The sequence below is a fragment of the Pseudophryne corroboree genome, chromosome 2 (assembly GCF_028390025.1).
Source record: "Pseudophryne corroboree isolate aPseCor3 chromosome 2, aPseCor3.hap2, whole genome shotgun sequence".
Lineage (NCBI taxonomy): Eukaryota > Metazoa > Chordata > Amphibia > Anura > Myobatrachidae > Pseudophryne > Pseudophryne corroboree.
The window spans coordinates 590,212,303-590,227,508 of NC_086445.1; the positions used below are offsets into that span (position 1 = coordinate 590,212,303).

Consider the following 15,206-nt stretch of genomic DNA (forward strand, 5'->3'; position numbering starts at 1 on the left):
GCAATTTGCTGGTAAAACTTCAAGCCGTCATATGAAAAATATGTTTTAAACTGGCTTGTTGCTGCAAGATGCACTCATATGATTCAAAGGTGCAGTTCTAATGTTTACACTATCATATTAGACTGACGTGTTACTACGGGATGCACTCATATTACACATATCAAAGGTGCAGTTCTGGCGTTTATATTATCATATAGGGGTATGGTTCTGGCAGATATACGTAGTTCACTATATCAAGTTTATAAGCTCTTCCCATCACTCATTCAGGGGAAGAACTTGAATGCATTCAATTAGATCATACAATCTGTTTGACCAAGCTAATAGATCCCACTGTATAAGCGGATGGTATCTTTGATGGAATTATTATGAACTATGTCAGTCCCGTTTTACACCCTCACCACAGGTTGGCGTACTCACGCCGCTCTTACACCGCCTAATCTCGATATGTAATCTTAATACTCAGTTCTTTTATATGATGTGTTAATTTGGATCATCAGAATACACTTAGACTAATATACATAGATTACGGCTCTCCCTCTTAGATTTAACATAGGAGTCTCACTAAAGAGCGATGTCTCATGAACATTATAACAGCGGACATTTGTCGCATCTGTGTTTCTATTCATAAATTGTGCTTCATATATTTTCAGAAATAGCTTATTCAATAGTGCATATCATGCATGTGCATTAATATGTCATGTTATTAGCACATAGTAAGTGAGGCTGTTAGCTGGTAATATTTCAGGCCGTCATTAAAAAATTATGTATTTTGAACTAACACTATTGCTGCGGGATGCACGCATATTTTACATATCGAAGGTGCAATTCCGGCGTTTACAATGTCATCTAGGAATTATATGGGTACACTTCTAGTAGATATAAATGGTTCACTATATCACTTTACAGTATGCGGATTCTCCCCATTGCATTCAATTAAATCATACATTCTGTTCGACCAAGCTGGAGGGTACCGCTATTAAGCAAATTATATATTTTGTGAATTGTTATGGACTATGTCAATCTAGTTATGCACCCCCTCCACGGGCTGGCGTGCTCACCGAACCCGCTGCCCAGTGCGCGCCGGGGCTGTTTATTAAAAAATAAATGATTAAAATCATTTATTTTTTAATAAATAGAATTTTTAGATTACCTAGATACAGTATTGTTCATACAAATTATTATTACAAGCGCTGTTACTTTGTTGTTTTTGTGTATTTCGGTTATGTGTGCTAACCTGCTGAATTCACATATATTGCAGAAACCATAGATTTCCCCACAAGTTAAACACCTGACGGTCCCTTTTCCTTCCAGCTCCTGATGCTGCGAGAAAGTCCTCCTTTGTAGTTTAATGCGTGGGGATGGGGTCAACCCCGCATTTAATTACCCATTGGTAATTTGACATGGGGTACTAATCAGATTCGTAGGCTTCTATATGTTGGATCAAGAGCCATCTTTAGGCGCATAAAGAAGCACTTCCTTATCAAATACAGCAGAGTAATAATATATCCACGTACTAGCAAGTCAGCTAACTAGAGCTGCTGTTACTGTAGGATAATACAATGCAGTAATGTTACAATCTCAGGCTATGCATGAAAAAAAATGAGGCTTGTGCATATAGACAGACAACAGAGAGATTCCAAAGTTCTGTAATTTTCAAAATAAAGATCACACATCGTTTATAGACATTCTACACAAAGTACAAAAAATAATTGCTAAATCAGAAGCATCCACAGGGCCAATAATGCCCCTTCTCCATTGCCATCCTCCTTGCACCATCCGGCAATTGAAAAGGGGATTCTTAATTATACACATACAGTTAAACAAGTGTGCTTGGAAAAATTCATTTGTAATATACACAAAAGAGAGGGGATTTCATGTCTGTTGTAAATATACACCGTTTAACTATTACATTTGTATATTCAAACAAGAAAGAATTAAGTGGACAATATGTTACAGCAACTTACAAGTGAGACAAAATGCAAAACAAAACGTTATAGTCTGTACAGGAAAGAACTACTAACAAGATTTCCAACTGGATGAGGGCTGTTTCAGCTCGTAGATTTCCAAATTGGTCAAACATATTTGCAGTCGGCTAATTTTAAAAGATTTGTTCATTAATTTAGAGCAAATTTAACATTCATCCAAATTATTCATGGAAGTAAAATTAGCTATCAAACACCAACTAAAAAAAGAGAAGGGGAAATATGCGGTTTTGTCTTGCCCGGCAGAAATTACAATTTACAATTTACAACATCACGACCAATATATCTGTAGAAGAATTCTGGAAATGCAATTTGGCCTAAAGTTTATTATTTTTTTTTGCCTTTTCTTATCTCTTACCAAAAAAAGGGAGGGGGTTATGTCGATTTTCAAACTCACATTTACATTACTGAGGTTTTACAAATGTACAATTTTACAGTCAAAAGGGGTTATGTCCACTAACTGCAGGATACATCTGTATTTTAAACATCAAAAAAACTAAAAGAAAAAATACTACAAATTTTTATATATATATGCAAATATCTATATCAAGTATACACTACATATTTATACAAAGCAAAAAAAAAGAAAAAAGGGTATAGGGGTTAGAATTAAGGTGGACATGCTAAAGTAAGTCTCATTTGAAATCAAATAATACAGTCGTAAAAAGGGCAGTCTTACACCTGCCTCGACTCCAATTTCTGCACGATAAAACAGAATTTGCTTGGAAAAAAAAAAATTGTATGTATACGAACGTACGTATAGAAATGGAGAACTCTGGTTAATCAAAGCATGTTTTAAAATAAAACAAAGATGAGGGGAACAACATGTTTCAGCTTAAAAAAGTTTCAGTATCCTTTTGGACTTTGGAGCGAGCAAATTTATTCACATGGGCTCTGGCGCACATATTGGAGGAAAGTGCGTTCAGCAAGGGGGGGGGGTAGGACATGTACAAGATATGTACAAGTGATTCTATACAGAAATACAGTGAGGGAGGGTTAAGTTGATCTTTAAAAATAATAATAATAATTAATATGTCAGGTGTAATAAAATTAAAGACATTTACAAAGGTCGGTTAAAGGTTAGTTACACCCTGAATCTCCCACGTGGTGGGCAGAAATAGGGGTGAAACGGTGGGGTTCAGGAAGCTCTCTAGATGATGCCATTGGAAGGCCCACACATTGGACCCAGATCCATACCATTCTTCATGTAGTATTTCTCCAGCTTGGCAAGAATGTGTTTGCCATACGTATATTTCCGAAGAGTGGCAATATGTGGTCGGATCTGGAAAAGAAGAAGAGGTGTGAGGCTTAATATTTGGAAGAGTCATCCTTCCATTACATTAAATTCGGATGGCCCCTTTAACCATCCATTCTTGAAAACCCTTGTTCAGTAGTTGTCATGATATATAAATAGCCACATTGTTCATCTGTGCCTGCCTGTGAACACAACACACAACATGAACATGCAAGGTATACAAGAGTATGATTAGTAGGTCACGTAGCAGCACTGTAGGTGTTATGGAGGTGTAGGCAAGACAGAGGTGGTCATCAGAGAGCAGATAAGGGTGCAGGTCAGAGGCAGTTACAGAATTTGAAGTATGCAGTTTCAGATATATGAAGAGTTGCTATTGCTGATAACTCTGTAGGTGAGAAAGCGTAATTTGAATATAATCCTGAATGATATGGGGCAGCCAGTGTAGGGATTCACAGAGTGGTGATGTGGTTGTGAAGGAGATAATAAAAGATCAGTTTTGCCATGGCATTTAAAACAAACAAACAGATGGGAAGAGGCTACAAAAGTCACAGCAATTGATCCTAAGAAAACAGTGAAGCGTTTTGGTTGCATCTTTGACATGAAACGGGTGTATTCTAGTAATATTTCAAGGGCGATAGAGGACAGAGACTGGGCGCAAGAAGTAAAGCAGAGCAAAGTGGAAAGAATGACACAAAAGCAGTGGAGTTTGGAGGCTCAGCAAATAGGTGTGTGTTAACTGAGGGAGATTTGAGAGGACACTGACAGGGAGGAGGAAAGGTCAGCTCTGTTTTGGACATGTTGAACATTAGATAGAATTGCAAGATCCATGTGGAAAAAGCAGACAGTTGATCATACATGATCGAGCAAAGGATAGATAATGGGTAATATTAGTAGAATTGTCAGTCAGAAAGAGGTGCTGTTAAGAGCTAACCAATGAAATGAGGCGCAAACCAAATGCAATAGAATTTAAAAATCCATAAAATGACTCAAGAATCTTTCCAGGTTGCCTGTATTTATACTATAGAGAAGTTACTAAACTTATCATCCACTCACTGGTCATCTCACGACTTGACTACTGCAATGTGCTCCTCACTGGCCTCACTTGCTCCCACATCGCTCCCCTCCAATCTGTCCTCAACTCTGCAGCTAGGCTCATCTTCCGCTCCCGCCGCTCCACATCAACAAAATCTACACTGGCTCCCATTCCCCTACAGAATCCTCTTCAAACTCCTCACCCTCACATACAAGGCCATCTCTAATTCCACTGCTCCCTAGATCTCCAACCTCCTCTCCCTTCATACTCCCTCCCACCCACTACGGTCGGCTGATGACTGTCGCCTCTCCTCTGCCTTGGTCACTGCTTCCCATGCACAAGTTCAGGATTTTGCCCGTGCTGCACCCCTTCAGTGGAATGCGCTCCCCCGCTCCATTAGACTCTCCCCGACCTTGCAAAGCTTCAAACGGGCATTGAAAACCCACCTATTTATCAAAGCGTACCCCTCCAATGCATAACCTAGTCCTTAGGCTGCTCCTCCATCCCCCTGCCTTGGACATCTCTGCTTTGCTCGCATACCACCATCAGGCTTCTACCTGCTTGCTTGCACCTCATGTCATCTGTCTGTTGCCCCTCCCCACTAGATTGTTAGCTCTTCAGAGCAGGGCCCTCTTTCCTCTTGTCTAAACCCTCTTCTTGACACATTTCACTCAGCGACCATCTTTACCTGCTTTCTCTCCTGCTGGTAAAGGCTCATCTCTATCTATGGCCGCCAGCCCCAAGTAGTACAATGATTACTCCTTCGCTACTTTCATCTAAGCTGTATTATGTTTTGAGAACTGTGTTGCTCTTTGTTACCTACACTCCATTTTTGTTATTTATTTACTGTTATGCTAAGTTTTGTCTCCCTGTACTGTCCTTTGTACGGCGCTGCGAAACACTTGTGGCGCCCTATAAATAAAAATAAGAATTTACTCACCGGTAATTCTATTTCTCGTAGTCCGTAGTGGATGCTGGGAACTCCGTAAGGACCATGGGGAATAGCGGGCTCCGAAGGAGGCTGGGCACTCTAGAAAGATTTATGACTACCTGGTGTGCACTGGCTCCTCCCACTATGACCCTCCTCCAAGCCTCAGTTAGGACACCGTGCCCGGACGAGCAGACATAATAAGGAAGGATTTAGAATCCCGGGTAAGACTCTTACCAGCCACACCAATCACACCGTACAACTCGTGATACTATATCCAGTTTGACAGTATGAAAACAACTGAGCCTCTCAACAGATGGCTCAACAATAACCCTTTAGTTAACAATAACTATTTACAAGTATTGCAGACAATCCGCACTTGGGATGGGCGCCCAGCATCCACTACGGACTACGAGAAATAGAATTACCGGTGAGTAAATTCTTATTTTCTCTAACGTCCTAGTGGATGCTGGGAACTCCGTAAGGACCATGGGGATTATACCAAAGCTCCCAAACGGGCGGGAGAGTGCGGTTGACTCTGTAGCACCGAATGAGAGAACTCCAGGTCCTCCTCAGCCAGGGTTTCAAATTTGTAGAATTTTGCAAATGTGTTTGCCCCTGACCAAGTAGCTGCTCGGCAAAGTTGTAAAGCCGAGACCCCTCGGGCAGCCGCCCAAGATGAGCCCACCTTCCTTGTGGAATGGGCATTTACAGATTTTGGCTGTGGTATGCCTGCCACAGAATGTGCAAGCTGAATTGTACTACAAATCCAGCGAGCAATAGACTGCTTAGAAGCAGGAGCACCCAGCTTGTTGGGTGCATACAGGATAAACAGCGAGTCAGATTTTCTGACTCCAGCCGTCCTGGAAACATATTTTCAGGGCCCTGACAACGTCTAGCAACTTGGAGTCCTCCAATTCACTAGTAGCCGCCGGCACCACAATAGGCTGGTTCAGGTGAAACGCTGACACTACCTTAGGGAGAAATTGGGGACGAGTCCTCAACTCTGCCCTATCCATATGGAAAATCAGATGAGGGCTTTTACATGATAAAGCCGCCAATTCTGACACTCGCCTGGCTGAAGCCAAGGCTAATAACATGACCACTTTCCACGTGAGATATTTCAGATCCACGGTTTTTAGTGGCTCAAACCAATGTGATTTTAAGAAACTCAACATCACGTTGAGATCCCAAGGTGCCACCGGAGGCACAAACGGGGGCTGAATATGCAGCACTCCTTTTACAAAAGTCTGAACTTCAGGTACTGAAGCTAGTTCTTTTTGAAAGAAAATCGACAGAGCCGAGATCTGTACTTTAATGGAGCCTAGTTTTAGGCCCATATCCACTCCTGCTTGCAGGAAATGCAGAAATCGACCTAGTTGAAATTCCTCTGTTGGGGCCTTATTGGCCTCGCACCATGCAACATATTTTCGCCATATGCGGTGATAATGCGTTGCCGTAACATCTTTCCTGGCCTTAATAAGCGTAGGAATGACTTCTTCCGGAATACCCTTTTCCTTTAGGATCCGGTGTTCAACCGCCATGCCGTCAAACGCAGCCGCGGTAAGTCTTGGAACAGACAGGGCCCCTGCTGTATCAGGTCCTGTCTGAGCAGTAGAGGCCACGGGTCCTCTGAGAGCATCTCTTGAAGTTCCGGGTACCACGCTCGTCTTGGCCAATCCGGAACCACGAGAATTGTGTTTACTCCTCGCTTTCTTATTATTCTCAATACCTTTGGAATGAGAGGCAGAGGAGGGAACACATAAACCGACTGGTACACCCACGGTGTCACTAGAGCGTCCACAGCTATCGCCTGAGGGTCCCTTGACCTGGCGCAATATCTTTTTAACTTTTTGTTGAGACGGGACGCCATCATGTCCACCTGTGGTTTTTCCCAACGGTTTACCAGCATCTGGAAGACTAATGGGTGAAGTCCCCACTCCCCCGGGTGGAGGTTGTGTCTGCTGAGGAAGTCTGCTTCCCAGTTGTCCACTCCCGGAATGAACACTGCTGACAGTGCTAGTACATGATTCTCCGCCCATCGGAGAATTTTTGTGGCTTCTGCCATCGCCATCCTGCTTCTTGTGCCGCCCTGTCGATTTACATGGGCGACTGCCGTGATGTTGTCTGACTGGATCAGCACCGGCTGGTGTAGGAGCAGGGCTTTTGCTCGACTTAGGGCATTGTAGATGGCCCTTAGTTCCAGAATATTTATGTGAAGGGAAGTCTCCTGACTCGACAATAGTCCTTGGAAGTTTCTTCCCTGTATGACTGCCCCCCCAGCCTCGAAGGCTGGCATCCGTGGTCACCAGGACCCAGTCCTGTATTCCGAACCTGCGGCCCTCTAGAAGATGGGCACCCTGCAGCCACCACAGTAGAGACACCCTGGTTCTTGGAGACAGGGTTATTAAGCGATGCATCTGAAGATGCGATCCGGATCACTTGTCCAACAGGTCCCACTGAAAGATTCTGGCATGGAACCTGCCGAAGGGAATTGCTTCGTAAGAAGCTACCATCTTTCCCAGGACCCGTGTGCAGCGATGCACTGATACCTGTTTCGGTTTTAGGAGGTCTCTGACTAGAGATGACAACTCCCTGGCTTTCTCCTCCGGGAGAAACACTTTCTTCTGGACTGTATCCAGAATCATACCCAGGAACAGTAGCCGTGTCGTCGGAACCAGCTGTGACTTTGGGATATTCAGAATCCAGCCGTGCTGGTGCAGCACCTCCTGAGATAGTGCTACTCCCACCAACAACTGTTCCTTGGACCTCGCTTTTATTAGGAGATCGTCCAAGTACGGGATAATTAAAACTCCCTTTCTTCGAAGGAGTATCATCATTTCCGCCATAACCTTGGTAAATACCCTCGGTGCCGTGGACAGTCCAAACGGCAGCGTCTGGAATTGGTAATGGCAATCCTGTACCACAAATCTGAGGTACTCCTGGTGAGGATGGTAAATGGGGACATGCAAGTAAGCATCCTTGATGTCCAGGGATACCATGTAATCCCCCTCGTCCAGGCTTGCAATAACAGCCCTGAGCGATTCCATCTTGAACTTGAATTTCTTTATGTACGTGTTCAAGGATTTCAAATTTAGAATGGGTCTCACCGAACCGTCCGGTTTCGGTACCACAAATAGTGTGGAATAATAACCCCGGCCTTGTTGAAGTAGGGGTACCTTGATTATCACCTGCTGGGAATACAGCTTGTGAATTGCCGCTAGCACCGCCTCCCTGTCTGAGGGAGCAATCGGCAAGGCAGATTTTAGGAACCGGTGGGGTGGGGACGCCTCGAATTCCAGCTTGTACCCCTGAGATACTATTTGCAGGATCCAGGGATCCACCTGTGAGCGAACCCACTGATCGCTGAAATTTTTGAGGCGACCCCCCACCGTACCTGGCTCCGCCTGTGGAGCCCCACCGTCATGCGGCGGACTTGGAAGAAGCAGCGGGGGAGGACTTTTGCTCCTGGGAACCTGCTGTTTGTTGCAGCCTTTTTCCCCTACCTCTGCCTCTGGACAGAAAGGACCCGCCTTTTCCACGCCTGTTTTTCTGGGTCCGAAAGGACTGAACCTGATAAAACGGCGCCTTCTTAGGCTGTGAGGGGACATGGGGTAAAAATGCTGACTTCCCAGACGTTGCTGTGGAAACTAGGTCCGAGAGACCATCCCCAAATAATTCCTCACCCTTATATGGTAACACTTCCATGTGCTTTTTTGAATCTGCATCTCCTGTCCACTGGTGAGTCCATAAGCCTCTCCTAGCAGAAATGGACAATGCACTTACTTTAGATGCCAGTCGGCAGATTTCCCTTTGTGCATCTCTCATATATAAGACTGAGTCTTTTATATGGTCTATGGTTAACAGGATCGTGTCTCTGTCTAATGTGTCAATATTTTCTGACAGTTTATATGACCACGCAGCGGCAGCACTGCACATCCAAGCTGACGCAATAGCTGGCCTAAGTATAATGCCTGTGTGTGTATATACAGACTTCAGGATCGCCTCCTGCTTTCTATCAGCAGGTTCCTTGAGGGCGGCCGTATCCGGAGACGGTAGTGCCACCTTTTTAGACAAACGTGTGAGCGCTTTATCCACTCTAGGGGGTGTTTCCCAACGTGACCTATCCTCTGGCGGGAAAGGGAACGCCATTAGTACCTTCTTAGGAATTACCAATTTTTTATCAGGGAAAGCCCACGCTTCTTCACACACTTCATTTAATTCATCTGATGGGGGAAAAACTACGGGTAGTTTTTTCTCTCCAAACATAATACCCTTTTTAGTGGTACCTGTAGTTATATCAGAAATGTGTAACACCTCTTTCATTGCCTCAATCATGCAGTGAATGGCCTTAGTAGGCATCAGGTTAGACTCATCGTCGTCGACACTGGTGTCAGTATCAGTGTCGACATCTGGGTCTGCTTGTGGTAGCGGGCGTTTTAGAGCCCCTGACGACCCATGCGACGCCTGGGCAGGCACGAGCTGAGAAGTCGGCTGTCCCACATTTGGCATGTCGTCGATTTTCTTATATAAGGAGTCTATACGTGCACTCATTACTTTCCATAAGCCCATCCACTCAGGTGTCTGCCCCGCAGGGGGTGACATCCCTTCTAAAGGCATCTGCTCCGCCTCCACATCATTATCCTCATCAAACATGTCGACACAGCCGTACCGACACACCGCACACACACAAGGAATGCTCCGAATGAGGACAGGACCCACAAAAGCCCTTTGGGGGGACAGAGTGAGAGTATGCCAGCACACACCAGAGCGCTATATAATGCAGGGACTAACTGAGTTATGTCCCCTATAGCTGCTTTTTATATTATATATATATATATATATATATATATATATATATATATATATATATATTGCGCCTAAATTTAGTGCCCCCCCTCTCTGTTTTTACCCTGTTCTGTAGTGTAGACTGCAGGGGAGAGCCAGGGAGCTTCCTTCCAGCGGATCTGTGAAGGAGAAATGGCGCCAGTGTGTCTGAGGGAGATAGCTCCGCCCCTTTTCCGCGGCCTATTCTCCCACTTTTTTCTGGATTCTGGCAGGGGTATTTACCACATATATAGCCTCTGGGGCTATATATTGTGGTATTTTTGCCAGCCAAGGTGTTATTATTGCCCCCCCCCCCCCCCCAAGCGCCCTGCACCCTCAGTGACCAGAGTGTGAAGTGTGCATGAGGAGCAATGGCGCACAGCTGCAGTGCTGTGCGCTACCTTGGTGAAGACTGATGTCTTCTGCCGCCGTTTTTCCGGACCTCTTCTTGCTTCTGGCTCTGTAAGGGGGACGGCGGCGCGGCTCCGGGACCGAACACCAAGGACTGGGCCTGCGGTCGATCCCTCTGGAGCTAATGGTGTCCAGTAGCCTAAGAAGCCCAATCCGGCTGCAAGCAGGCGAGTTCGCTTCTTCTCCCCTTAGTCCCTCGCTGCAGTGAGCCTGTTGCCAGCAGGTCTCACTGAAAATAAAAAACCTAACTATACTTTCTTTCTAAGGGCTCAGGAGAGCCCCTAGTGTGCATCCAACCTCGGCCGGGCACGAAATCTAACTGAGGCTTGGAGGAGGGTCATAGTGGGAGGAGCCAGTGCACACCAGGTAGTCATAAATCTTTCTAGAGTGCCCAGCCTCCTTCGGAGCCCGCTATTCCCCATGGTCCTTACGGAGCTCCCAGCATCCACTAGGACGTTAGAGAAATGTAATAATAAATAATAATAATACTGCAACCTCTTCAGCAACCTTTAGACTGAGACAATGACGATGATTTATGAAGCAGTGAAAAGAGTGGAGAAGTTGCCCCTAACAACCAGATTTGAGGCAGCATTTATAAAGTACATTCTATAAAATAATAGGTAGATGGTTGCCATGGGCAACTTGTCCACTTCTCTCCTTTCACTGCCTAAAACATCAGCCCATAGTGACAGAGATACTAAACTAGATCAGCAAGTCTAAACAGGTCAGTGTTCTTCAGCGTCCTGAATTCCATAACAGTCTGACAGACTCTGTAGGTTTAGGAATAATAGCATGACTAGAACATATGCCTTCCTGTTGAAATTACCTATAGTTTACTGATGGTCTTTCACTCACCTTGTGCATGACAATCTTGCGTTGGGCTGGCTCAGCCACATCAATCATTTTCTGTACCACGTAGTTGGCATACTGATCCTTCATCATGGTGTATAAGGCACTGTGAGGCCCATCATTCATCGAACACACTTCATCAATTAGCATTGCCCGTTCTGTGCGAGACGCATGTGTCACACACTTCTCCACTACATTACTGTGACAAAATAAAGGAGTAGATAAAGTTCTGTGCATCAGTGTAACCAGATATGCATCAGGAACATTAACAAAGGTAGCCAATTGATATAAAAAAATCTCATAACAATTCTTCTAAATATGTAAGTACTACTTTAAATCTACTTAAAAGATAAAAGTTACTGGATTTATCAGACCATGTAGTTAGTCTGCAACTTACAGACATCTGCGATTTTCTGGAGCAGGACTGGACAATTTTGTAAAGTAGCAATCATTTAAACAGGCAAAACTATCCCGGTTTCGCTGGAAACTTGCCGATGCTTGCAAGTCGCAGGCTATTACATATACCCAAAAAAATTAAAAACCACAAAATGCCAAAATTCAGTAAAGAAAAACTAACGTCCAATAGGCACACTTACTGGAGTCAATTGGTTTTTAACTGAAGAGGGACAATTGAAAGTTGACTATACGTTTTCATTAACGTTCAATATAGGGTATGCAATTCAGTGAATGGTATTAGCATGTTTATGTTAATAGAAGACCGATAGCTTGCTCTAGTGATAAAAAGAAATCCAGACCACTAAAAAATGAATGCAAAACAATTATGTTTCAGTATAATATGCCACTAGATGTTTAATTTTCTTGTTTTTTTTACCTATAATAGGATTTTAACTAAATTGTTTTCAAGATAATTACAACTTTTATTAAGTGATTTTTTAAATGTTTACTTTTACTATTTTAAGAATATTTGAAAAACGGTTTGTCTTATTTTAATAACTCTGGTTTTAGGACTCCGATGATCAGACCACAATATTTGCATTCTGGCTATGGGGTTTACTCAATGCATGTCGGAAACTACCGTCTTGTCGGAAAGACGGCAGTTTCCGACTGTTTCAGGTCGGAAGGGGGTCCGACCTATTCAATGCCAGCAGTTTTTTTCCCGACAAGTTGGGAATTCCCGTGGATTGTCAGGAAGGCGGCCAAACTCGACAGGTCTAAAGGGCCCGATACACTAGTACGACTTTTAAACAAAGTCATACAATTCCGATATATCCGTCTGATATATTGTATGAAATCGTGTACAATCGTATGTGTTTTAGAGCGTATCCAATCTGATGCACGTCCCCCTGGCTGCCGGACAGGATCCCCTAGGTTGTTGGTGCTGCAGTAATGATATATCGGAATTGGATGGAATCGGATGAAAAAAGTGTGTTTTTTGTGCATGTGATATAGCGCATGTGATATATCTCAGGGAAGTATGACTGGCATTCTCAGGACACTCCCAGCCCCCGTAGCCCTCTATCCAGCCCATCAGATATATCTCATGGTACAATTGTATGCCGTACGATATATTGCGGCTTCATCAATCGCATGCGATATATCTTATGCAAAAATAGCACAAAAGTACCAAATCGTATGGAATCACTCCCGGGAAGGTACCTGGGGAGTTCAAGAGAAATTACATCCGACTTCAGCCTCAGACATATCGTTGTAGTGTATGGGACTCTTTAGCCCCGTTTCAGACAATGTCAATCTGACTTTAAAAATGTTCAACGTGTATATTCTGCATGGACCGCAGGGGAGGGAAGGTGTTAGGCTAGGCATTCCCAAACTCGGTCAAGAACACACGCCAACAGTCTACGTTTTAGTGATATCCATGCTTGAGCCCAGGTGACTTAATTAGTTCCTCAGTTACTTTGATGTAACCATCTGTGCTGAAGCCTCAATATTAGTAAAACCTGCACTGTTAGTGTGCCTTGAGGAATGAGATTAGGAATGCCTGGGTTAGGCAATGGCGGGAGAGTTAGGATTAGCAGCTCATCATTGGAAGTGCTGGAGGATCCAAAATCATTGTTGGGTCACCGTCAGACCTGGAAGACAACGCTGGAGCCCCCCAACCCACAGCACCAGGTAAGTCGCCACTAGTGCACCAGAAACGGTAGATCGACATTCTAACTATGTCGACATTTCATCAGTATTGAAATGGTCAATGTTAACATTACACAAGCAGGTCGATATTTGGAACTCTCTGCCAGAAAAGGAAGGATTTTGTAAAAATAATGGGACAACAGTAATGTGGGCATTTAAATGAGTTTTATGTCTCAAATGTTCCACACTGTGTATGCGTTCCCGAGGAGAGTATTTTCCTTCACTGATTAAAAGGATCTCTTGATCCTGAAGGTGACTTCCAGTCTGTTAGAAAATGGTTATCAAGAGTGAAGTCAGTACATACTATATGTCTGGGTTTTGCAGCCAATCCTGAAGATTTATTCGGATTGCATAGTTCTAGTGTGTAATATTGGGAAAGTTAATGTCCCTGCTGGTTTTTAAATGTTGCAACCGCAAAAGAACAATTTTGCATTGTTTGTAATTCCAAATAAACTTACTAAGGCCAAATTGATCCATTTACAATCTTCTAAAGTAAATAAAAGGGGAAGTGATTTAAGAGATAAAATAGTATACTTCCTGAGGATAATGGGACCTGATCGTAAGAGCAACTTTGTTAGCAGCTGAGCAAAACCATGTGCACTGCAGATGGGGCAGATATAACATTTGCAGAGTGTGTCAGATTTGTTCCAGTTGAGGACTCCCGAAATGAACACTGCCGATATTGCTGGCAGACGATGAAGGATTTTTGACACTTCCATCATTGCCATGCGGCTTCGAGTGCCGCCTTGATGATTTATGTATGCCACTGTAGTGGCATTGTCTGATTATACTTGAACAGGCTATGTCCACTTTCCAGGAGCTTAACCACAGCATTCGGCGAGCCAGAACAGACGGAGTAGATGCCTTGGCCGCAATTACACCTGCCTCAGAGGCCGCCTCCTGAATATAGTGGGAGGCTGTGGTAATGCGAGACAGATATTGTCTGGCAGTGCCAGAAATATCCAGAGGCAGTTCCACCTCCAATGCCTGAACCCATGCTTCAATTCCTTTTGCGGCCCAGGAGGTCGCCATAGTGGGTCTATGTACAGCACCGTTGAGTGAGTAAAATAGACTTCTGGCATCCCTCCACGCCTATCCGTCGGTTCCTTCAGGGAGGTGACAGCAGTGACAGCCAGAGAAGATGACACCACAAGACAAGTGACATGAGAGTCCACCGGCAGTGGGGTTTCCCATTTTGGCACTCAATTCAGCAGGGATAGGATAACGAGCTAGCATCTTTTTAGACGGGGAGAATTTTTTTCCTGGAGACGACCAGGATTCCCGACGAATGTCAATTAAATGGTCAGAATGTGGTAAAACTACTATAATATATACAGGTTGAGTATCCCTTATCCAAAATGCTTGGGACCAGAGGTATTTCGGATATGGGATTTTTCCATATTTTGGAATAATTAGATACCATAATGAGATATCATGGTGATGGGACCCAAGTCTAAGCACAGAATGTATTTATGTTTTATATACACCTTATACACACAGCCTGAAGGTCATTTTAGCCATTAATTTTTATAACTTTGTGCATTAAACAAAGTGAGTGTACAGTCACACAATTCATTTATGTTACTTATACACACAGCCTGAAGGTCATTTAATACAATATTTTTAATAGCTTTGTGTATTAAACAAAGTTTGTGTACATTGAGCCATCAAAAAACAAAAGTTTCACTATCTCACTCTCACTCAAAAAAGTCCGTATTTTGGAATATTCCGTATTTCGGATATGGGATACTCAACCTGTATTAAAAAAAATAATAATATATATATATATATATATATATATATATATATATATAT

The 15,206-nt window shown here is 43.6% G+C and overlaps 1 protein-coding gene across 6 annotated transcripts in view; it reads right to left on the reverse strand.

Moving 5' to 3' along the window:
- Positions 1 to 1,630: 1,630 nt before the first annotated feature.
- PUM1 (pumilio RNA binding family member 1) overlaps positions 1,631 to 15,206 on the reverse strand; it is a 152,454-nt gene continuing 138,878 nt past the window's right edge. For all 6 annotated transcript variants that reach the window (XM_063954584.1, XM_063954583.1, XM_063954582.1 and 3 more), the window contains exons 21-22: positions 11,292 to 11,484; positions 1,631 to 3,264 (exon numbers count right to left, since the gene is read on the reverse strand). In XM_063954584.1, the coding sequence (XP_063810654.1) occupies positions 3,133 to 3,264; positions 11,292 to 11,484 (325 nt within the window). In that variant the 3' untranslated portion in view covers positions 1,631 to 3,132. The remainder of the gene's footprint in view (positions 3,265 to 11,291; positions 11,485 to 15,206) is intronic.